The 25955-nt window shown below is 37.2% G+C and overlaps 1 protein-coding gene across 15 annotated transcripts in view; it reads right to left on the bottom strand.

Moving 5' to 3' along the window:
* cacna1ab (calcium channel, voltage-dependent, P/Q type, alpha 1A subunit, b) overlaps window positions 1–25955 on the bottom strand; it is a 153614-nt gene that overhangs the window by 41483 nt on the left and 86176 nt on the right. For 11 of the 15 annotated variants that reach the window (XR_007182217.1, XM_048173265.1, XM_048173253.1 and 8 more), the window contains exons 8-32: window positions 25718–25902; window positions 25517–25620; window positions 24995–25110; window positions 24755–24796; window positions 24559–24645; window positions 21890–22096; window positions 21593–21705; window positions 21290–21402; window positions 20671–20802; window positions 20466–20538; window positions 20164–20281; window positions 19626–19693; window positions 19396–19502; window positions 17835–17885; window positions 17203–17335; window positions 16007–16527; window positions 13677–13978; window positions 12263–12398; window positions 12055–12184; window positions 11139–11198; window positions 10946–11052; window positions 2701–2800; window positions 2444–2604; window positions 889–1029; window positions 585–786 (exon numbers count right to left, since the gene is read on the bottom strand). Coding sequence is in view for 14 of the 15 variants with exons in the window: in XM_048173265.1 (XP_048029222.1) it covers window positions 585–786; window positions 889–1029; window positions 2444–2604; window positions 2701–2800; window positions 10946–11052; window positions 11139–11198; window positions 12055–12184; window positions 12263–12398; window positions 13677–13978; window positions 16007–16527; window positions 17203–17335; window positions 17835–17885; window positions 19396–19502; window positions 19626–19693; window positions 20164–20281; window positions 20466–20538; window positions 20671–20802; window positions 21290–21402; window positions 21593–21705; window positions 21890–22096; window positions 24559–24645; window positions 24755–24796; window positions 24995–25110; window positions 25517–25620; window positions 25718–25902 (3509 nt within the window). In the remaining variant the exon portion in view is untranslated. The remainder of the gene's footprint in view (window positions 1–584; window positions 787–888; window positions 1030–2443; window positions 2605–2700; window positions 2801–10945; window positions 11053–11138; window positions 11199–12054; window positions 12185–12262; window positions 12399–13676; window positions 13979–16006; window positions 16528–17202; window positions 17336–17834; window positions 17886–19395; window positions 19503–19625; window positions 19694–20163; window positions 20282–20465; window positions 20539–20670; window positions 20803–21289; window positions 21403–21592; window positions 21706–21889; window positions 22097–24558; window positions 24646–24754; window positions 24797–24994; window positions 25111–25516; window positions 25621–25717; window positions 25903–25955) is intronic. The other 4 variants (XM_048173261.1, XM_048173264.1, XM_048173267.1 and 1 more) reach the window with 1 other exon arrangement.

Raw genomic sequence — 25955 nt, 5'->3', positions numbered from 1 at the left:
ATTTTTTTGAAAAGAAATTAAAGAAATGAATACTTTTATTCAGCAAGGATGCATTAAATCAATCAAAAGTGGCAGTAAAGACATTTATAATGTTACAAAAGATTAGATTTCAGATAAACATTGTTCTTTTGAACTTTCTATTCATGAAATAATCCTGAAAAAAAATATTGTACACAAATATTTTGTACAATTGTACACATTAAATGTTTCTTGAGCAGCAGATCAGCATATTAGAATGATTTCTGAAGGATCATGTGACACTGAAGACTGGAGTAATGATGCTGAAAATTCAGCTTTGCATCACAGGAATAAATTACTTTGTGAAATATATTCAAATAGAAAACAGTTATTTTAAATTGTAATAATATTTCACAATATTACTGTTTTTTACTGTATTTTTAATTAAATAAATGTAGCCTTGGTGAGCAGACGAAACTTCTTTTAAAAACATTAAAAATCTTAGTGGTTCCAAACTTTTGGACTGTACTGTACATGAATAGGAAAACGCTAATATATAGGATGTTGCCTCAAATTTTGGTCAAAATTAGTTATGTTACCTTGGTTTACTTGTGTGAATAAAGTACCTCATTCTTTTCGAGGCTGTAGTCCTCCATCATCTTGTCTCCTTGCTCCTGGAAAGTGATGATGATGAGAGCTACAAAGATGTTTACGAAGAAGAAGGGGAAGACAACGAAGTACACCACGTAAAAGATGGACATTTCCATCCGGTACCCCGGGCTCGGGCCCTGGTCCTCATAAGTGCTGTCCACTGAATGTTTCAACACCCTGAAAGAGAAAGTAAAGGAAGAGGCGATTACACAAAAGGAGAGATAATAAGCCACCAGAGATGACAAACAAGTGCTTGTTTGTGAGTGAATGTCGACTCACTGCGGCCATCCCTCTCCAGTGGACACAGTAAAGAGAGTTAGCAGGGCCCAAAGCACGTTGTCGTAGTGGAAATCGTACTTCTTCCACTCCCGCTTCTGCGATTTGACCTCGTTATCACGCTCATACACCAAATACTCGCCCCTGAAACACAAATACACATGAATAATTCAGCAAACTGGCTTTTTTTCATAATGATGGGTGAGTATAGAGGCCCGTTCACACCAAGGATGATAACTATAACGGTACTATAAAGGTAACAGCACAGAGGGAGAATATTGTTGGAACCACTTTAAAGGTGCCCTAGATTCAAAAATTGAATTTACCTCGGCATAGTTAAATAACAAGAGTTCAGTACATGGAAAAGACATACAGTGAGTCTCAAACTCCATTGTTTCCTCCTTCTTATATAAATCTCATTTGTTTAAAAGACCTCCGAAGAACAGGCGATTCTCAACATAACACCAACTGTTACGTAACAGTCGGGGTGTATGCCCCAATATTTGCATATGCCAGCCCATGTTCCCAACATTATTAAAGGCATTAGACAAGGGCAGAACGTCTGGATGTGCACAGCTGAATAAACAGACTAGGTAAGCAAGCAAGGACAATAGCAAAAAATGGCAGATGGAGCAATAATAACTGACATGATCCATGATAACATGATATTTTTAGTGATATTTGTAAATTGTCTTTCTAAATGTTTCGTTAGCATGTTGCTAATGTACTGTTAAATGTGGTTAAAGTTACCATCGTTTCTTACTGTATTCGCAGAGACAAGAGCCGTCGCTATTTTCATTTTTAAACACTTGCAGTCTGTATAATTCATAAACACAACTTCATTCTTTATAAATCTCTCCAACAGTGTAGCATTAGCCGTTAGCCACGGAGCATAGCCTCAAACTCATTCAGAATCAATGTAAACATCAAAATAAACACTGTACTTATGCGATTAGACATGCTGCATGACGAACACTTTGTAAAGATCCATTTTGAGGGTTATATTAGCTGTTTGAACTTTTTTTATGTTGTTTAAGGCAAGCGCGAGCTCTTGGGGCGTGGAGCACGAGAATTAAAGGGCCACACACCCTGAATCGGCTCATTTATAATGATGCCCCAAAATAGGCAGTTAAAAAAATGAATTAAATAAAATCTATGGGGTATTTTGAGCTGAAACTTCACAGACACATTCAGGGGACACCTTAGACTTATATTACATCTTTTAAAAAAAAAGTTCTAGGGCACCTTTAAGAATGATTTTTTTCCAGCTGATGAATGATAAAAACATTGACGCCAATCAGAATCCACCCAACTTTAAAGAGCTCCAACATTTATAGTGGCAGATAACAGCACATGCTTAAAATAAACAGACTGTTATCATGTGTTGGTGTGGATGCTAATATAGTTATAGATAAAGTTATCATTCTTGGTGTGAACGGGCCTTAAGTGTATTATTGTGGACATGTCACTAAATTCATGTCACTTTTGGAAAACTGTTGCATGTGAAATTGTGATGTTTGACCAAAATCATCTTTAAATGCAGGTCATCTCTCCTTACCTGCAATCACGGGCGAACTCTTTGGACTCGTCGGTGCAGTAGAAGAATCGTCCCTTAAAGAGCTGCACGGCCACCACAGCGAAGATGAACATGAACAGCATGTAGACAATGAGGATGTTCAAAACGTTCTTCAGAGAGTTTACTACACAGTCAAACACCGCCTGGGAGAAAAAGATAAATGAAATTAGTTTAGTGCACTAATTTAGCTAACAAAACATAGGGGAAAAAAAGGTGTATGTGTGCGGCTTTGACAGTACTTTTAGTTTGGGAAGACGTTTGATGGTCTTGAGTGGACGTAGCACCCTTAGGACCCTCAGAGACTTGATGATACTGATGTCTTTCCCCTTACTGCTCCCCCTGTGGAGTGGAGGCACACAACAGGACATCAACATGCTGTATGATGAGAAAGAGTGATAAGGACATTTTGAAAGACCTTCTATATCTATCTCCATCACATTTCACTTCTAGACCATTCTTTGCTCCATTTTGCTCGTCATGTAGAAGATAGTTTCAATATCACCATGCAACAGTTAATCCTGTAGTATATATCATGTTGTAGACTAATTTGTTGTGGAATTCTTATTATCAAAAATCTTTTTTTTTCTTCAAGCAAGTTTTCACAGGCCTTCAGATTCACAACCAACAATGGTTTTCGGTCTTCTTGTTGCCTTCTCTGGACATTCCAAAAGCATAACACATTCAAGTAAGTATCAAAACTGTCAGGCATTTTTGGTGCAATGCCCAGCCAAACCTCTTTCTTTCTTTTTTTTGGTTTTTAGCTGTGTTAGAGAAGACAAGGGAATGGAGGTCTGGGATATGGAGGCTGTTTGTGTTAATTGTAGGTAACATGACAAGACTGAGGGTTCACTGAGATGCAGAAGGCTAGCGGACTTGAGTCCAACTGTATCTTGTCCCTAGAAGAACTTGAGGAAGCTCAAACCAGGAGACAAAGACAAGTTACAAGGACAGTTCATTGCATTCAAACCGATAAGGAAACAAAAGGAAAAACTGTCAATAAACTTCCTGCCACCAAAGCACATTTGGATTTTTACCAAAAAAAAAAAAGCCAAGAAATGCTGGCCATTTTGAAGTATTTTTACCAGGAAACTTAAATAGTGCTATAACGGCTTAAGTCTGTCTGCACTGGAAAGTGTCAAAGTTGATTATGTTAAAATATTCACGAACACGGATCATTCATTTTGCCAATAATTGTAATAATCCAGTGAGATTTTTGAATACACAAGGAGTCTGACAACAGCCGGTGCTCCACACAGTGATCTGATCTCTCCATCATCGAATCCGTCTGTGATTACATGAAGAAACAGATGAAACTGAGACAAACTAAATCCAGAAGAACTGTGGCCGTATCTCTAAGATGCTTAAAGAAACCTGCTTGCAAAGATACAGTACTGTGAAGAGTTTTAGGCACTTGTGTAAAAATGCTGTAAAGTGAGGATGCTTTCAAAAATACTGTCATAAATAGATTTATCAATTAACTTATATTAACTAAATCAAAACAATATTTTGTGTGAGCACCCTTTGCATTTAAAACAGCTCTTGTCCAGGTACACTTGGGCATCATTTTTCAGGTAGCTTTGGAGGCAGGTTTCTTAAAATCTCTTGGAGACCCGGCCACAGTTCTTCTGGATTTGGTTTGTCTCAGTTTCATATGTTTCTTCATGTAATCACAGACAGATTTGATAATGGTGAGCTCTGATCTCCATGTGGAGCACCGGCTGTTATCAGTCTTATTATGTATTCAAAATCTCACTGGATTATTACAATTAATGGCAAAATGAATGTTTGGAAATGTGAACGGATATTTCCTATTGACACACTACAGCAAAAGATATAAATAACTGGCTTAAAACCTTTTTTGGGTTATATATATATATATATATAACCCAATATATATATATATATACATTAAATAAATAAATTTTTTTTATTTATGAATGCTTGATAAATAAATAAAAACATACAAAAAATAAATATAAAAAATAAAAGAGTGAGGTAAATAATGGGTTAATGATTAAGTTATTTAAATATATAACTAAAAATATTCATAGCAAAAAAAAAAAAAAAAAAAAAAAACATTTAATATTTGTGAATGTTATTTTATTTTAGACAGATGGTGAAAAAGTGGCTGGAGTAGGAAAAGTGTCCGTTAACTGAATCCACTATTGGCGCTTCTAAAGTAGACTAGTCTAGTTAATGATAATATTTGTGATCTTGCACCCAGTGTAGACAGTGTTAGCCATCAAGCGTGAATCCTTATTGAGCCAGGCTCAGTCTTATGAATGTGGCAGAGGTATTTTTTTAAGTATTTACACAGGTCCCAAATGCAAACAGAGGTGAACTCTTCAATCAAGCGGCCAAGACAGCTGTCTTTAACTATGAACTTCCAGGCAAGTCCCAGCTGAAGACCAGCCAGCTCATGGCAGATTGATTGAGTCAGAGCGTTGGAAAAGGTCCAGGTTACCGATAATCAATTACTCGCTCCTGACTGTGCTCAGAGAAAGGTGTGCAGTACCATAAGCATTGTTCAAAAGTGTTTCTGTAACTTTGTTTTTCAGACATTTAGATCCAAAGATGGACCCGTTATAAGCAATGTAAGTCAAGGCAGAATAAAACAAGCAGTGGAATGGAGAGAACCAGAGTGGATGAGCAAAGAGGAAGGGAGGAGGAGGGATGGTCGGGAAGGGAAAAAGAAAGAAAGAGAGAGAAGCCATCGCGTGAGCTGGACGGTAGCCGTGCGACAATAAGGAGGGGAGACTTTACCGAGAGAGGCTCCTGTTGATCACCAAGGCGTAGACATAAGAGAGGGTCAGAGACAGACAGCGGAAGAGAGAAAGATACAGAAAAGAGAGGAATACACACACAGAAAAAGAGAAAGAGAGACAGAAAAAGAAACAAGATACTGGGAGTGGTTTGGCAGAGGAACAACATCAATATGAGAGACAGACAGACAGAGAAAAAGGACCAAACAAAAAAACTCCAGCGAATGATTAAAAGAGTTGAAAGCCCCTGTGTTCAAACTACAGACCAAGTTAAACAAAATTAAAGATGCACCAAGCAATATTTTACACATATGTTAATTAAAATTATTGCAAGATTGATAAATACACCTGAATTGGTAATTCAAAAACAACTGCTTTTGTGTGATGTAACATCCCCTCCAATCGTTGTCAGTATTGAAACTCTGCTTAGTGTGTCTTTAAGCAATGTATTCCCAAAAAATTCTATAGACATATAATTGACCCTTTGCCAAGCGCTGCCTACATTTATCCGCTCACACAAGCTTTACACATGGCCCCACAGGAGTGAATCGGAGATTTTCATGAAATTCATCTATATATGTTTGTTTGCATATTTGTTTAATGTCTGTAAAATGTTGGGTAAAACTATCGCAGTCAGCAACAGTTGCTAAGGCAGGTTTTGCCAGTAATGTTAGAGGCAGGAATTAGCTAAGGGTCAATCAGTCTTAAAATCCAGACAAAATCCTTAAAACATTTGAAAGCTGTTGAGAGATCTGATAAGCGTAAGTAGTGTACAGTTCTAAGATAAGATCATATCTATCTGTTCATTTCACAAACAAGCTTATTATCTGAGAAAAGATCAGCATTTACCACTGTATTGTTATATAGCGAGTACTGGAAGGTCTGATTTATATCCTCTAGAAAGTCTATTTGTTGCGTACTTACACTTATTTTTTAGTCAGGATTATAGAGTATTATAAAAAATATTATAATAAAATCAAAATGTACTGATCTGTTGATTAAATTTAGCTGCTTTATTATTGCTGCATGATTAACTCATGCTCGCAATTGCCACACACACCTGAGTCTGCTGCTCTTTGCTGTATTGACTCTGGCTGAATCATTCTCATACACTAACCCCTGCCAGGTATTTGGCAGGTCTTTACTCTGGGCCTGTCCCCAATCAATAACTGAGGATTCAAACTTGTCACACTTATAGATTAGGACAACCCACTGCAGTAGAAGAGAATCCTCCCTCTGTCATGCCAACTCTGAGAGCAGGGGGAGATTCTCGCCACCTTAGCCCTGAATCAGCACACTGTATCAGACACTTGAGCCAGAATGGAGGTGGAATCCATAAACTGACTGCAGTGGAGCCAAAATGGCCGCCACACTGCAGTCGCCTCAAGGTGGCAGTGTGGGACGGTATTTGTTTGAGTAACTTTCAAGCAGCACATACAGTCCACAACCCCACGCATATCACCTTTAACAACCCAAACCTACAGCATCTATTTGTTTACATGCTTTGCAGGTATTTGTAATAACTTCATTCTTTATTCTAAGAATGAAGATGCCAAAAGCATAATCATTTGTTGAGTCATTTGATTCTTATTGTGAGACTATAACACATGGGAAAGCCTTTCCTCCACCAAAACAAGGTATTCTGGGTAATCGGAGATGTCATATGACCATGCCTATACCCAGAATGCATCCATTTAGAAAGAATTAGGCAGTGGAGAGAACAAGACTTAGTTCACAATAGTTCACTCCAAAATAACATTTTGTCATTATTTATTCACCTTTATATTGTATCAAACCTGCAAGCTGTTTTTTTTAAACCACGGAACACAAAATGAGGCATATTGAAAAAACAACATACAGGTTTGAAACAGCATAACTGTGAGTAAATAATCACAGGTTATAATGAAAGGGTATAACCTTTCATTTCATATGTGTGTGAGTGCGAGAGAGAGAGAGAGAATGAGATGAAGGACAAATGAGAAGCCAACATCAAAAACACCAATTAATGGAAAGCAACTGTCAACCTGGAGTCTTATTTTCTTGTATTCCTTTACCATATCCTTCTATATCTCTTGTTCTTTGTATCTCTCCACATCTCTTGTGGTCTCTCTTTTTCACTCACTTTGTCAGACTCAACAAATGGAGGCCCAAATGATAAACAGCTTGACAGCTGGAGTCTGTCCAAGGCAGCTTAGTGCTGATGGAGGGAGAGGAGAGGGAAAGGAAAGGAAAGGAAAGGAAAGGAAAGGAAAGGAAAGGAAAGGAAAGGAAAGGAAAGGAAAGGAAAGGAAAGGAAAGGAAAGGAAAGGAAAGGAAAGGAAAGGGGATTGGATGGGGAAGAATTGTTTTGAGGAATGAGAACAGGAAGAGACACAGGACAGAAACAGGGTTGATAGGGTGGAGAGGGTTCATTTAGATTAGGGTCAGGGGAGGGGAATGAAAACTGGGCATTACGTGTGGAGTGATTTTTAACTCAAAGCAGGATTTAAACATATCAGGCCATGTGTATCTGAACATACTATACGGTCTGATATGTTTCACTACAGGCATTCAGCTAACACGCAGTCATCCATATCAGCATACCACGTGTCTTTTCTTGGCAAATGATTAAGTAAGTAGAGGGGGGAAAATTGGCTAAAATTGCTCCAGTTACTCCATTACAGTGTCACATGATCCTTCAGAAATCATTCCAATATGCTGATTTGGTGCTCAAGAAACATTTCTTATTATTATCAATGTTGAAAACAGTTGCACTGCTTAATATTTCTGTGGAAACAGTGTTAATTTTTTTTCCAGGATCCTTTTATAAAGAGAAAGTTTAAAATAACAGAATTTATTTAAAATAGAAATCTTTTGTAACATTGAAATAAAAAAAAATCTTTACTGTTACTTTATCTATTTAGCTCCTGACGAATGACAGTATTATTATTATTTATTATAATTTTTTTAAAGAAAACTATTGATCACATTTTTGAACAGTAGTGTATATTACTATTTTTTAAATATAATACAAATAGCTTAAATCTCAAATCTGCATATTAAATTTGAGGCCAGTGCATGTATGCTGATAGTTTGACTGATGTAAATAATCATGTCCACCTTCCTCAGTCCCTGATTTTTACTGCTTGTTTGGGCCAATGTTGCATAACAAAACAATTTGACGAACAGTGAAACTAATGACAGCTTCAAGACAATTTTAAAAGGCTGTTGGTTAGTTAGCGAGTTGCTATTTAGAATGGATTTTTCAGATTTACTAGCAGCATGTAAATAGAAGATGATTATTTCTTTTAAGTTCACATAACGATGTTGGCTAAATGTGCAACCGGAAATATTATTTGAATAGAATACTATGCAATAATGTAAACACATGCAATAACACATAATCAACAGATAGATGCCTATATCGAATCGAAAGGATCTGAAACTATTCACGAGGTATTTATTTACTAATCTATTACTTTGCTAAAAATACCACTATTCCAATGCCATGTTTAAAAGTGTGCAGACATTTGTAATGCCACAAAGGCTAGTGTTATGACACCCAGCAATCCACCACATATAATCTTACACATAATAAAAACTTGTTTCTTGTACACAAATATCTGGCCTATAAGGTGCTGAGGAGGATGTACACATACTAGATCATACATGCACAACAGACACAAGAATGATCAAAAAAGGCTTAACAAGAGTAAAAATCACTCCACGCTCAGAGCCCCATCAGCAGTGTTCACTCGCTCTCCTTTTTTAGTGACTAGCTGATCTTTCCACTCTCTTTATATCCCCAGGCTGCTGCTCCCCCAGGCCGTGCAAAGGAATGAAACCAGAGTACCTGTGGCAGGACGGGCTCTTGCTGATCCACACATGGAAACCGCCTGGGCACTAAGGGCTACAGGTGCCTGGAGACCCCTCACCCCCACATGGCCCCAAAGGGCTCAAAACTACCCTTCTCAGCAGGGGGAAAGTGTGAGGGGACAAGGTTATGGTGAATAATTGGCTGGTGGAGTAATGACGGATGGAAAAGAGCCCTGATACTCCAACAAAACAAACATTTTGCTTATGTTTAATCAATTCTGTAGATTACATATCATGGTAGAGTTTTTTTTTTTTTTTTTTTTTTTTTAAATCTATTAACTGACTAAATAAATAAATGAATGTATAAGTTAAAGTAGATTCGATTTTTTTATTTACTAGATTTTCTTAAATGTAAAATCTTTTTTTGGTTTTATATTAAAGCTGCGTTTCCACCGCAGGAACTTTCCCTAAGAGCTAAGGACTTTGGGGTGGTATTCGGTGTGTTTCGACTGCAGGAACCAGGGTCTAAATGAAGTTCTGGGTAAAAATTCCTCCCTCAGAAAGTCCCTGCTCATGAAGTAGTACTTTTTCAAAGTTCAGGAACTTTCGGGGGTGGGACTTGGGCGCTGAACATGCTGATTGGTTGAGTTCACGCAGCATTTCGATTGGTTGACTACATGCAGAATTTTATTTCAACCACCATTTATAAAAGTGGGAAATTGCTCTGGGTAATTTCAGTGGAAAAGCGGCTTATGTGTAGAGTTAAAAACAACAACAACAAAAAATTCAATTAATCAATCAATCAATAAACATTATTAGAAAAAATAGATTCATTTTATTTAAAAATGAAAATGTTTTGGTTTCACATTTTGTGTCATGGTAGAATTAAATAAAATAAAATAAAATAAATAAATTAAAAATTAATAGTAAAGGTAGTTTAGATTTATTTGAAAGTAAAAATGTTTTCTAGTTTTACATTGTGTGTCATATGAGTACCTTAGTCTCATATATTTATCTTAAATCCTTTATCCTATAAAAAAGACACAAATGACAGTTATAGACATAAAAAAATGAATGTGGATCAAAATAAATGTGGATCTTATAGGCCATATAATTGGCCTTAGAAGAATTTAATGAGAAATACTTTAGTACGTTTTGAAAACTGTGGTATCTTGGGAAAACTGAGAACAGCTTGGGGACAATGTTAAGATCTCTTCTGGAACTCACATGTGAGATTAGTGTTGAATTTTCTGAGACAGAAATCTGATATTTGAGCAGAATTCTCCATTTGCTCCATTTGGATCATTTCACTAAAATCCCATTTGTGCGTTTGTTGGTTTTGATTGGAGTTGTTTTAGAGAAACTAGAGTTTATGGATTGATGGAAGTCACGGTTAAAGAATGAAACAAAGAAAAGCTGTTTTAGCACCAGGTAGAAGGAAAGACTTTGAGATGATATACAGGATGAACGGTGAGGGACGAAAGACAGGTGGACAAACAGAAGTGTCGGACACACAATATAATAGAGGGGAGAAGTTTGTGAGCATCACATGGAACTAATGGCAGGAGTTAATTAGGGGTATAGGCCAAGAAGAAAGCTGGGGGAGCTGATTGGTCAGAGAGAGAATAGAGACAGACACGCCGGTCCTGACAGAAAGTGAGTTTTTGTGTGAGCGTGAGTGTGTGTAAAGAGAGAAAGACCTTCATCTTAGTGAGACAGAATGCAAAGTGACAAAAAATAGAAACAGAGAGCTGAGAAGAAGAGCGTTCTGACAGGAGAAGAAAAGAGGAAGAGACCAAGAGAGAGAGGGGCAGAAAGTATTAAAGAGGCTCCAGGGTGGCAGTGGGGCAACAGGGAGGCAGAAGAGAAGATAAGGGGCAGCAGGCAGCACTGTGGGGCATGAAAAGGTGGAGTAAAGGGCACTTACGTGAAGGCAAAGGCTACCAGGGCACCACTAACCACTACAAAGTCCAGAAAGTTCCAGAGGTCACGAAAATATGAGCCCTCATGCAAAACCAAGCCTAACACAACCATCTGAAACACAGAGCAGAGGATTAAAGCAAAGAGATAAAATGAAACACTAAAAAGCAACCACACAAATCATCTCGTGCACACTTTACCTTGATGAGCATCTCAAAGGTAAACACACCAGTGAATACATAGTCAAAGTAACGCAAAACCTGGAAAAAGAAAGCAAATGCATTGAACATGTTTGCCATCAAATGCAGTCTATATGAGAACAAAACAAATCACATCAAGTTAATCTGAAAAACCTATCAAGCCAAGGCACTCAAGGATTTTTAGGAAAAATATTTAAAAAAATTATAAAACACAAGGCTTTTTATATTTTTCCTAAAAATCCTCGAATGCCTTGGCTTGATATGTTTTTGAGTTGAACTATCCCTACACCCAAAGAGCACCGGGATTCGGATTTTGCACCCCGCAGAGCACTTTTTGCATTCCTTCTTCCAAGTTTTTGTCCTAATTAGCTGTTAGGACTAACTGTTGGTTTCTTGGGTAGCTCCGCCCACAGAGAAATCTAACTGGTCCAAAATACTGCACCACAAAGATGTATGTTAAACATCTAAAATTGTTCTGGTTGGCAGTAGTTTCCATGTGGGCAAAAAAATTATTTCATAAAAAATTCAAAAAGATTTATAAGTGAAAGTAGATTTGCTTTATCATGTTAAGTCATATAAGCAATTTTGCCTCAAATATTTCTCCTAAACTTCCTTTGGAGAAATAAAAATAGACAAAAATAAGACAAATATTGACATACATGTGCTATAAAATAAATATGGATTTACACCTAATTTAAAGTGGGACTTAAATCTTTAACTGTGGTAAACTGAGCACAGCTTGAGACAATGTTAAGATCTCTTTTGAAACTCATTGGTCCAAAATACTGCACCATGTAGATGTATGTTAAAATATCTAAAATTGTTCTGGTTGGTGGTATTTTCAAGTGGGCAGAACATTACTTCTAGAAAGGTTAGAAAGTTGGAACACAAAAAATATTCAGAACGTTAGTCTTACGTTGTTTCGAGGTGATTCTGGACACACGGGATCTTCAGCCGCTAATGCAATACTGCTCATAGCGATGACTGACAGAATACACATCTCGAAATAACGTAGCGTCAGTATGTAGTGACAGCATCTCCGGAACCTGAAAACTCACATTGGTTATGATGAATAACATTTACTTTGCTCACATGTGCTTTCACACTTTCACACGCACACTTACGGGTTGGTTGTGGAAAGAATGAAACATGAACTGAATGGGGGAATGGGTTTGGGGCCGTCTTCATCACCACCATTGTCTTCCTCCTCTTCTTTCTTCTCTCCTTCTTTAGCTGGCTCTGTGTTGGCATTTTTGTTCACTGCATAATGAATGGGAAGGGAAACGTGGGAACAAAGAAGTGCTCAGAAATCCACAAACATAATCAAGTATCAAATAGTCCAACATCAGTTTTTAAACATTAATCATTTTCTGACCATAAATGCATAATCTTACTTATACATAGGCTTGCACAGAATCTGAAAAGAAAAAAAATCTTTCATGCTTAGCTGTTTTTCCTTATAATAAATATCTAGTTCAGTCATAAAACTCTAGAGGGCACAGGCTGATAGGTCCTTTACCTACAGTCTGCAAGCAATCACATCTTTACTGCATGGCACAAGCTGATTGGCCTCTGATGATCCTGCAGCCAATGAGATTGCTTGCTTAACATTTAAAAAGTCTGGTTCATTGTTTGCTGTAAACTAGTCCTGCAATGCACACTCAGAGTTTCTCTGAAACCCTCCACCTTCCCCAGCTCCACCTGTCTAGATCTGCTACAGGATTTTTATCTGTCTATTTATGCAGCAGCAGCAGCATATCTTACATACTCACAGCAGCTTGTCTGTGTATCTATTAGCAGTAGCAAGTCCATACTTGCTCTGCAGCAGCAGCAGCAATAATCAACAGCAGCAGCAGCGTAGCAGATCTAGTCCGCCAAGACCAAAAAACATTAACATTGCCATATTCATGAACATGCTAAAACTATTTCGACACTATTTGCAATTTTTATAATAATTCTAATTATTAAAAAAAAAAAATTCTTTTTTATAACTGCAATTTTTACCTTTAAATATTTTATATATATATATATATATATATATATATATATATATATATATATATATATATATATATATATATATTTTTTTTTTTTTTTTAAATAAATAAAACTTAAAAATTAGTATTTTTAGTTAATTTAAAAATGTTTTCAAGACCAATCTCAAGCAACATTTAACACAGGTGCGTAGATGTGGGACAAAAATTATAGTAATAGTTCACACACAAAAAAATGAAAATGTATTCACCCTAATGTTATAAACGTTAGTGACATTCTATTTGAAAGAAATCTTTCAACAGTTTTTGCCCATAAAATGAAAGTCAATGGGGTAAAAAACAATACTGGACTATTGATTTGTATTGTACGAATATTAAAAATTATCAAAATATTATTATTTATCAAAATTGCATTGCATTTTACAGAAGAAAAAAAGTCATATAGGCTTGGAAAGATATAAAGGTGAGTATTTTCATTTTTGGGTAAACTGTCCTGTTAAATACTCCTAAAATGTAATCACACATGCACATGCGCATCCCTCACCTTGTAACTTGGCGTTGAATGAAGGGTAAATCGGGGGCATATCTATGGCAGTGTGGTCGAGTTTGCTGGGGGTTTTGGTGGAGTCTGTCAGAATGAGACTGCTGTCATGGAAATCTGGTCCACGCAGGTTCAGCAGGTTATTGGCCTGCTCTGGGTCACAGTAGGGGTCATAAAGATCGGGATCAGGGTCATGGATGGCCATCTTGCTACTGTTTCGCAGGTTGTCCAGATCCTCACTGTACTGGCTCTCTGTGTGTGGAAGACCTGGCTGAATTGGACGAGCCGTCGATAAACTAGCCTCTCTTAAAATACAAAAATAAACAAAAACGAGGAGGAGAAGGAGAAGTTAACAGATGAAAAAACAGTTATACTGTAATTAGCTGCTTTGATTTAGAATTATTAATTTATTCTCTACAGTGTTATTTTAGTATCATTAATATATTATTATATTTTTAATAATATTTTATGTTTATTTTTATATTTTCTGTTTTCTTTTTCATTTTAGTCTGTTGCACGTTTTTGTAATTTTTATTCGTTTTTATAATATATAAATATAAATACACAAGGGACGTTTATGGTAGTGATCTTTCAACTTTGTTTTCTGTATAATGATTCACTGATTCAATTAAATTCATCAAGTTCCTGTGCAGTTTTAATCACAAGTTCAATATGGAGTACCACAAGGCTCAGTACTAGGACCGTTGCTTTTCACTCTGTACATGCTGCCCTTAGGAGAGATAATTAGGAAGCATGGTGTTAGTTTTCACTGCTACGCTGATGATACTCAGCTCTATATTTCCTCGCGCCCTGACGAAACCTACAAATTCACAAAACTAACAGAATGCATAGCTGACATTAAAAACTGGATGACAAGAAATTTCTTATTATTAAATTCAGAAAAAACTGATATCCTAATCTTTGGACCAAAAACTTCCTCACGAAAAAACCTTGAATACTCCCTAACGCTTGACGGGTGCTCCATTAAACCTTCGTCCTCAGTTAGGAACCTGGGTGTGCTCTTCGATACCAATCTTTCATTTGAAAGTCATGTTTCTAGTATCTGTAAAACCGCCTTCTTCCATCTAAAAAATATATCTAAATTACGACATATGTTCTCAATGACAAATGCGGAACAGTTGGTTCATGCATTCATGACCTCAAGACTAGATTATTGTAACGCTCTACTGGGTGGTTGTTCTGCTCGGCTTTTAAACAGACTACAGTTGGTCCAAAATGCGGCAGCTAGAGTTCTTACTAGAACCAGAAAGTATGACCATATTAGTCCAGTTCTGTCAACATTACATTGGCTCCCTATTAAACATCGTATAGATTTTAAAATCTTGCTACTTACTTATAAAGCTCTAAATGGTTTAGCTCCCCAGTACCTAAGTGAGCTCTTAATGCATTATAGTCCTTCACGTTTATTGCGATCTCAGAATTCAGGCCAGTTGATAATACCCAGAATATCAAAATCAACTGAAGGCGGCAGATCCTTTTCCTATTTAGCACCTAAACTCTGGAACAATCTTCCTAGCATTGTTCGGGAAGCAGACACACTCTGTCAGTTTAAATCTAGACTAAAAACACATCTCTTTGCTCTTGCATACACATAACACATTATCAATACATTAACATTTTTCAAATCCGTTAAAGGATTGTTACGCTGCAATAATTAGGTCGGCCGGAACCGAGAACATTTCCTATAACACTAGATATACCTGTACATCAGAATAAGAATGGCATCTACGCTAATATCTGTCTCTCTGCTTATCCTGAGGTTTGCCGGGTGCTGGATCCAGGCCGTATCCAGATCAGATGGAGAACCTGTGTCTGGACCTGACTACAACGTAGCCCAGGAGACAATGGGCCTACAGATCCAGTTCTGGCTGCATCTATAATTCAGATTTTTAATCCCCGTATCCGCTTACATATATTTATATATAATCTATTTTTAATCTCTATAATAAAAATGTATAATTCAGATTTTGATCTCCATATCCATTTACATATATTATATATATCTTCCAAGGGGTTTTTTCCCTCCTAGGACTTTTTTCCCAGTGTTAGCACGCTGGGTTTTTCTCCTAGGGGGTTTTTTCCACCCCTGGGAGTCAGCCGACATTGGCTTAATGTAGCACCATCTTGTATATGTTACATATTACCACGCTTGTTTGTACAGCTTATTTTTAACCACTTCCCTTTTTTCTGTGCTTCTAATATGTAAAGCTGCTTTGAAACAATTACCAATTGTAAAAGCGCTATATAAATAAATTTTGACTTGACTTTGACTTGACTAAACAAACACAGACACGCAAATTCAGTACACTCACTTTCTAGCTTGATGCTGTCGACTCCGTTCCCTATCCCTCCTTCCATCTCCATCCCCATGGTTTCCATGGCGATGCCTCCTCTGCCTCTTCTCTTGGCCCTCCTCCCCTTCTCCTCCTGTCTCTCCTCTGCTGTGGTGTTCTCTGTGTCTCCTCCCTCTTTCTCCTCCATCTTCATCCCTCCTTCTGTGCTGGTGGTGTCGGGGTCGCCTGTGTTCCCCTGCGCCCTCCACGTCCTCGCCTCCTCTCTGGGCATATTCGCACCCTGCCTCCCCCAGCTCTGGGTGGTGTAGGGACTGGCGGCTGGAGTGGGTATGGTGGTGGTGGTGATGATGATGACTGTGATGGTGGTGGTATCGGGGCTGGTGCTGCAGATATTCTTCACCCCTCTGCTGGTTCAGCTCCTGGGGGTTTGGTTCACCCGGTCGGGGCTTGTTGGTATTGTTGTTGCGGTTCTCCTGAGGATTAACAACTAGTGGGCGGTCCAAGTGGGTCTTCATGTCAGTACGGTTGCGGTAGTTCATCTAGAGATACAAAAAGTAGATTTGATCAATTCAAAAATTTAACTTTCCTAAGAAAAAGAGTGGTCAACATGAAATCAAAATTGACCCATTTACATTCTTAATATGTTACAAAACCTGTTCTTTGTGAACTGGGAAAGCAACAATATATATAAATGATGGTCGATATGAAATTATTATTTATATCTAATGTTAAATTTCTGTATTATTTTGACATGCAGGAAAAAAATAGTAGGCTAAATTGTGCGCACAAATTACTAATTCGCTCCCTCGATTTGCTAAAACATGAAATAGTAAAATATAGTAAATCATGCGCACAATTTAGTAAATTGAGGGAACGAAATAATAAATCGTGCGCATGATTTAGCAAATCGAGGGAACAAAAAGTAAATCGTGTGCACGATTTAGAAAATTGGGGGAACGAATTAGTAAATCTTGCACACGATTTAGCAAACTGAGGGAACAAAATAGTAAAAAAAACTCAAAAAACATTTATTATTATTATTGTCATTGTTGAAAACAGTTGTGCTGCTTAATATTTTTGTGGAAAATATTTTTTCAGGATTTTCTGATGAAAAAGTTCAAAAGAACAAAAAAGTTATCTTTTTTTTTTTTTTTTTTCAAAAAACAAAAACATAACATAATCACTTCATTCAGGATCTATGAATTGTCTCTGACCTTCCAGTGATCTTCTGCATCAAGTTCATTATAAAGTGCCTCTCTGCTGGTCATCAGGTTCTGTCTGCGAATCTCGCTTGTGCGCTGTTCCCACACCGACTTAGAACCTTTCGAGTTCTTCTGCTGCTCTTTACTACAGAATGAAGAAATAGAGACAGACAGAAACAGAGAATGGTTTTAACCAAGGGAGGAAGAAAAGCCTAGGTTTTCCTCCCTTAAAGCATCTATGAGCGATGACCCAGGGTGAAAGGAAATGATAGTGTCCCCTTAGTCCCCAGCAAGAGAACATGGATGTGGCTCATGAATTCTGTGAAGGGGGGGGATGACATACTGAACAACAGCACTGAGCACTGAGACATGTTCAGACAGACAGACAGACAGAGAGAGGAAGGCAGAAATGGATCGAGACTAAAACAGCGATACAAGCAGCCCTGTGCTTGCAGTGCTGCTGAGGAAAAGACAGTGTGTGTCATCACAGCCAATGATACCTCAGCCTCAGTGTTACAACACAAAACTGCAGCTACAGCAGCTGGTAACAAAAAAAAAAAAACATCCATACAAAACATGAGGAAGGTGGAAGGCAAAAAAAAAGGGATACAGAACAAAAAAGGAGTAAGTAAATGAATAAATACCAGTCCAGTAAACTGTCTGTGGCATCGATACGTTCAGATTTTACTGTAACTCTGAGGAGAGGGGGGTGAAACAAGGAACATAAAAACAACGCTGCCACAACTATCACAGAAAACAGCTGACAAAGCGAACAGGCCTCATAGGGTTCTGTTCACTGAAGGTAACTCACTTGATTAGTCAAACAAGTTCAGGGATGACTTGGCATAAACCAGGAATTTTACGCTTTTCAAAACAAGCGAAATATCTGACTTCTCAAACCTGCTTGCTGGCAGACTAACTATTCCAAATTCCAGGTTTGTGCCAAGTTATCCCTAAACTTATCTGATTAACCATGTAAGTCATGCTATTAACAGATTTATTCACTTAAAAATAAATGGACTATTTCACTTTTCACTATAAGTGTGTAACCATGTCCTTACCAGACACAATACAATGACGACAGTAAAATCACATTGGTCTTAAATCTCCATGTAACTGTATTAAACATCAAATATGTTCTGCTTGATTGTGTCACAATGTTCAGCATTTTTGCTTTCAGTGTGGAAAGACAAATTTTATCGCTGGAAACTCGTCGCATCTTGTCTGGATAGGTCATAGTTAAAGTGTTAGTTGATTGTAAAATACACACATACACACACATAAAAAACTGAAAACATATTAACCACTTTTTGTAATTGAATGAGGAATTCAATGCAGAACCAAACACCTTATAGTGCAACCACAAAAACACACATCACACACAGATACCACACATACAACTGTAGTTCAACTGCAAATTTAACTCATAATATGTGTTCTGAGGCATGCCTTCAAAAGACTTGTATAGTCATATGAATTTTGATGGTATTTTTATTGTGATTTTTGGTGTTTTGGGGGGAGACACTCCCTTTGGAACAACATAAAGTTGAGTAAATGACAAATATTTCCATTTTTGGGTGAACTATCCCTAACAACAGAAACAGAAGTGGTCCTAACGGGGTTTCATACTGTATGATCAGGCAGGTTTAAGCAAGACTGCTGGAAAGTGAATTAGAGTGGATTTACTCAGACAAGATGATAAAGCTGACAGGCTAAGCTAAACTCAGCTAAGCTAGGCTTTTGTCTTTTTAAACCAGCTTATGGTACCAGATCAAATTCATGTGACATAAGACATGGCCTCTTACAGTAATAAAGTTAAATTGTGAACTACTGTATATTATGTCAGTTTCTGTATTAGGACTTATTTGCATACATATGCATATTCATGGTATTTACGTGTCCCTGAGTGTCAGAGGTGTCTTGTAAGGATTTCACCTTTTGATCATGAATATTTATGAAAAACTAGGTATGGCTTCATTGCTATGGTGTGAGTGTCTCTGACCTAGCTATTACTTTTGGGCACAACATTGGCAAAAATTGTCCCCTGAATTCTGTTTGTTCGATCCACAGCAGTCATTATTTTTGCAATTCACCTTTAAGAAAAGTAGAAGTCAAAAGAAACATCCCCATTTAGACAGCTAGGTAAATTCGTGTGTGTATCCGTATTTGTAAAGGTGTTGATTTTTAGTGTGTAGAGTAACTCACGCAGCAATAGAGAGGTTGGCAGCAGACAGTGGGCTCACTTCTGCCACTTCTTTCGCTTTCTGGAGAGCAAGCTTTTGTGATGTGGCCTCCTCTTCCTCTTGCTCATCCTAGAAAATAGAAAAAAAGTACAGCACTGACAGCCGCTAACCATTGCATGGCATATAAAAATGAGCTAAATGGTTCTGGGGAGAAATGAATGGTGAATCTGAGACAGAGAAATTGTGTTTAACCTTAGTTAGTTCCTGAGCATTGGCCAGGTTGTCCACAGCGATAGCCAAGAATACATTCAGTAGTGTGTCTGAGAGCACAGGGTTAAGAAACAACAGACAGGACTTGTGTTTTGCAAAGTTTGTCATCGACCCTGTGGAAAGTGGAAAGTTCTAAATATACATGACTGATCACTTAAAGGGGACCTATTTTGCCCCTTTTCACACGATGTAATATAAGTCTCAGGTGTCCCCAGAATGTGTTTGTGAATTTTCAGCTCAAAAATACCCCACAGGTCATTTATTATAGCTTGTCAAATTTGCCCCTATTTGGGTGTGAGCAAAAACACCCAAATAGGGTGTGTGTCCCTTTAAATGCAAATGAGCTGCTGCTCCCGGCCACCTTTCCAGAAGAGGGCGGAGCTTTAACAGCTCGCACTTCAACAACAACAAAACCGGACAATCTCACGCAGCCAAAATGTCAGAAATTATCAGTAGGGGTGTTGTTACAGTATTTAGTAACAAAAATGCTTGTGTGTTTGTATGTGATTAAGAAGGATACAGTTGCCAAAGAGTGTGAGGACAATGAAGAATACGGAGAAGATCATTCCTTTATCCACCCCTCCCTGAGACTCAATGCCATCATACATCACCACGTTCCAATCCTCTCCTGTTAGAATCTGAGAAATATAAACAGGAGCTCTTGAAACACATAAACTTGGTCTTATTTTATCACATAAAACAGAAGTGTATTCATATTTCATCCACACACATGTATGTTCTTTAAATTAGCTATTTTTCTTTTATCTGTACATGCCTTAATGTTATGCCTAAACTATTGTCAAGCCAACATAACCTGCCTACCTGAAACACTGTCATAATGGCAGCAGGGAAAGTATCAAAGTTTGTGGGAGGAGTGCCTTGCTCAAAGTTAAACCTGGCAAAAAAAGAAAAAAGAAAAAAATCAAATGGACTTTTACATTGATAACACGCTATGCATAGTAATTGGTCATTTGTATCTGAGAAACTGATTAAGAGTGTTGGCAGCGGGGTGTAGATCTATACTGACTGTCCACCAAACAGCTGCATGCCGAGAAGAGCAAAGACCACGATGAAGAGGAAGAGAAGGAAAAGTAAACTGATAATGGACTTCATGGAGTTCAGAAGAGATACTACAAGATTACGCAAAGACGCCCAATATCTGAAAAAGACAGAGAGGCAGAGAAAGAAACATAGTAAACACTAAAAATTTTGAACAAACTATGACAGTGTTTTATAAATAGCTATTATCATTTACCATCAGACATTGCTTCAAACTCAGATTCACAAATGGGTTAAATTGCAGTATTTTATTCAGACAAATCTATCATATGTCTTTAGAAGACATGGAATATAGACTACTGCTTTGATGATGTTTTCATTCGTCATTATTACAACCTGAAAGCCCCAGTCTCCAATGACTTTCATTGCATGGAAAAGAGCAGCATGAACAGTGTGCATGAACTCTTTTTGTATTCCATGTTGAAAGTGGTTTGAAGCGATGTAAGGGTGAGAAAACAATTTCATGACATGAGAAATCAGCAGTGTAATCTTGTACTTAGTTCAAATCTCAAGAGGGGGACAACACAAAAACCAACAAAACTCTGTGATGAATGACTCAGTGATTGAATGAAAGCAACAGAACGCACTTGGTGACTTTGAAGATCCTAAGCAGTCGGAGAGCTCTTAACACGCTGATTCCAAAGGACGTCCCTGGCTTTACCATGGCCCAGAACACCTCAAATATGCTGCCGACGATGACCTGAAACACGTACACAGTCAAATCCCAAAACAAATAAGGAACACTCTGAGGACTGGCTAACAAGGACTTAAGTCTGCATCTAATGTAGGTCAGTGGCTTGTGGAGGTTAAAAACAGAGGCAGAGATATAAAAAAAAGCAAAAGGGAGAGAAAGTGAGACTTTAAATGGGCCAAGAGAGAAGGGCACTCACAGTACAGTCGAAACAGTTGAATGAGGAGTGGAAATAAGGGCGCGTCCCCAGTCCGTACATCTTAATCAGCATCTCTGACATAAAGAGGCCTAGGAAAATGAACTCAGCATAATCTGGAGAAAAAGACAAAGAGAGATAAGAAAAGGAAACAGAAGTGAGAAAGGAGGGTGTTTACTGACAGCAAAAGTAGAGGAAACTGAAAACTATTTGAGAAGTGAATTGGACAATGGGACATAATGCTGGCCAGATTCAAAAATAGGTCTGCCACAATAAGAAATGTACAAACAATCAACTCACAGAGGAAATCTGACAGTAGCTCAGGCTGATCGTAGTGTACGACGGCCACGCACAGTGTGTTGAGTCCCACCAGGCTAAGGACTGTCCAGTAGAATGCCTGAGTCTTTACCATCTTTCGAATTAAGAAGCGAAGACGCCGTTCTTTCTTGCTAAATGGAGTTCCGTCACCCATTCCGCTCTTTATGCTCGCACGAGCAAACGGCGAGCCTGGGAACATACGCATTTCAGTTTAAGCCATTATATGCGTTTCAAATTAAAGAAACATATTAAAGGGTTAGTTCACCCAAAAATGAAATTTCTGTCATTAATTACTCACCCTCATGTCATTCCAAACCTGTAAGACAATTCGTTCATCTTCGGAACACAAATTAGGAGATTTTTGATGAAATCCTAGAGTTTTTTTTTTTTATCCCCCATAGAAAGCAACGTAAGTATGGAGCTAATATTGTGCCACAATTAAACAAGAAAATCCAGCATTTTGCAAACAAACACAATCTGCTTTGCAAAGGAAAACTCTACTCACAAACAAACAGAATAATACAAATGTCAGTTTGAGCGAAAAACACAGAGGAGTAACAAATAAATGTTTTGTGTTTTACAAATAAATAAATGAGCCTACATCATATTTCACAAATAAATACAAACCATCCTACAAATGGCATGTAACCAACGAAAAAACACCAAATCTAGTGCATACACCTGTCTGTTACGATTGTATAACACTTTTTATGAGATCTCTCGGCTTGATTTTCTCACAAATGTGTCCAGGCAGATTTTCTGATAAATGCAGTTGAGCAACTTCCTCTTCCAAAACAGCAGATGGCGCTTTGCTATGGGTCAATTTACGCTAATGTCCAGGGAGAAGCCCTGAAATGTGTTAAATAATAATAATAATAATTAATAATAATAAACTTATTTTATAGCACCTTTAAAAGTTGCGTCTCAAAGCACTTTACAAAAACATACACATAAAATAGAATAGGGGCAATAAAAGATAGAAACATGCATTAGAACACATTTCAAGACAATATATAGGCTATAGGAAAGCCTGAAAAAAAGTCTACAAGAAATTTTCAGCTGATGAAAATGAGCGGTGAACAGGTGAGTATGATGATTTCTGAAGGATCATGTGACACTGAAGACTGGAGTAATGATGCTGAAAATTCAGCTTTGATCACAGGAATAAATTACATTTTGAAATATACAACAGAAACCAGTTAATTGAAATTGTAATAATATTTCACAGTTTTATTACTGTTTTTTTGATCAAATAAATACAGCCTTGGTGAGATTAAGAGACTACTTTCAAAAACATAAAAAAATGCTTAATGTTTACAAAAACTTTTGACCGGTACTGTACATGCAGTAAAGATAATCAATGTAAGCGTTGCCTGAACCAAATTTGTGAGGCTATTAGCCTAATATGTTTAAATGAAAACGAAATGAGGCAGATTGGTGTTTTATAACATGTTTTGTATAACATGTTGCTGGAGGTTATACATACAGAGATAACTGGTGAGTGAGCCGAGTGAAGCTATTAAGATTGCTAGTGTTGCATTTTGCAGATAATGCAGAATTAGGCTACCGAACTTTGCGAACTTGATATTGAGAAATGCCCAACTCACCTGTTCACCGCTCTTTTTCATCAGCTGTAAACTCTTTGTAAATGTATTTTTTTCTCAGGATATACGATATCATAAATATATAGGCTTTAATGTCTTTAATGTGTTTTAATGTATGTTTCTATCTTTTATTTCCCCTATTCCATTGTATTGTATTTGTATGTTCTTGTAAAGCGCTTGGAGATACAACTTTTAAAGGCGCTATAAAATTATATATTATTATTATTTAACGCATTTACAGTCATAACAGACAGGTGTATGCACTAGATTTAGTATTTGTTCAAAAGTTACATGCCATTTGTAGGATGGTTTGTATTTATTTGTGAAATATGATGTAGGCTCATTTATTTATTTGTAAAACACAAAACATTTATTTGTTACTCCTCTGCGTTTTAGCTCAAACTAACCTTTGTATTTGCACATCACTTTCTGTTTGTTTGTGAGTGGAGTTTTCCTTTGCAAATTAGATTGTGTTTGTTTGCAAAATGCTGGATTTGTTTGTTTAATTATGGCACAATATTAGCTCCATACGTAAGTACCATATTAAAGGTCCAGAAAGGTAGAAAAGATATTGTTAAAATAGTCAATGTGACTACAGTGGTTCAACCTTTATGTTATGAAGCGACGAGAATACTTTTTGTGTGCCAAAAAAAAAAAAACAGTGTAGGTGAAAGACAGGGGAGAAAGGAAATTATTGAATAATGTCATTATTTTTGGTTTGTTTTGCACACAAAAAGTATTCTCGTCGCTTCATAACATTAACATTGAACCACTGTAGTCATGTTGACTATTTTAACAATGTTTTTACTACTTTTCTGGACCTTGAATGTGGCAATTGTGTTGCTTTCTATGAAGGATTAAAAAAAAAAACTCACATTTTTTCATCAAAAATATCTTAATTTGTGTTCCGAAGATGAACGAAGGTCTTACAAGAGTGGAACAACATGAGAGTGAGTAATTAATGACAGAAATTTCATTTTTGGGTGAACTAATCAATTGAATTAAATAATCATAGTTGTCTTCCTATTTGATCTAAATGATTCTTACCAACTGCGTCTCCCATATGGTCCTCTCCTTCTTCTGGATTTAACAGGTCAGCTTTGTTTTTCTTTAATGTGGGCCTGCGACGAGATCCTGTGCAAAAACACATTCAGGGGCCCTGTGAGTTATTACTGCATTTTAGCCATTATAGTTTGTTTAAATTCTCTTTCTTTAGCATGCACAAAAACATAAACATTCATACTGTCACCGGGGCCATTGTCATCCTCAGCGAGTATGACCTCTTCTGTAAAAAGAGACACAGAAAGCATTGATAAACGTTTGATGTATTCTAAATGTTAAGCTTCCAGTATTTTTACATGCATTTTCTTTATGCAAAAACACCAACAGGTCAAAACTAATCTAAACTAATGGTTACTTTCTGCAGATAAATCAGGACATTCATTTACATCTATACATTTGTTTGTGTGTTTTATGCACAGACCTGCTTTGCAGATCCACTCCAGATATCCATTGAGTTCTCTCTCTATCTGCTGCTGACGTTTGAGCTTCAGGAACTCGCTCCTGTTCTCCACACGTTCTCTTTCTTTGGCAAACTCACTGGGGAAAAACCAGACAAATAAAAACAGACAGACAGAAAGATACCTGTAGTTAGCAACTTATTAATCAAAAACTAATATAGGAACATTGTTTTATATAAATGATGGATGAATAGAACAATAGATACAACAGACACAATAAATAGAACATATAGATAGAGGTAGACATATAGATGAAGATGATAGAACAAAAGAATGATCGACAGACAAAGAATGGAGAAAAGATGGATGAATGGATGGATAGATAGATAGATAGATAGATAGATAGATAGATAGATAGATATATAGATATATAGATAGATAGATATATAGATAGATAGATAGATAGATAGATAGATAGATAGATAGATAGATAGATAGATAGATAGATAGATAGATAGATAGATAGATAGATAGATAGATCTTACCCTGAGAGGACACCCAACACCAGATTAAGCATAAAGAAGGATCCTATGATGATAAGGGGAACATAGTACATCCAGTTCCAGGCACTCCCTAAGGCATCATTGCTCTGTAATACACACATATTTATCAACATATTATAATCTGGATCCAAAGTACATTTTAAAAAATGTGATCAATGTTAAATCATTGCCTTTAACTCTTACGTAATAAAGCATATCAGTCCAACCCTCCATGGTGATGCACTGGAAAACAGTAAGCACGGCAAAAAGGACGTTGTCGAACTGTGTGATGCCATAGTTTGGCCCGATCCAGTATTCCATACAATACCCTTCCTCACACACTCGAGCAGGCAGAGCTTCACCACAGGGCTGTTCATCATACATCTCATCTGAATAATGTAAATGCACAGGGCTTGGTAAAAGGCATACAATTCAAAGGTCA

Source organism: Megalobrama amblycephala, linkage group LG21 (assembly GCF_018812025.1).
Source record: "Megalobrama amblycephala isolate DHTTF-2021 linkage group LG21, ASM1881202v1, whole genome shotgun sequence".
Lineage (NCBI taxonomy): Eukaryota > Metazoa > Chordata > Actinopteri > Cypriniformes > Xenocyprididae > Megalobrama > Megalobrama amblycephala.
This window is presented reverse-complemented; position numbering and strand designations above follow the sequence as displayed.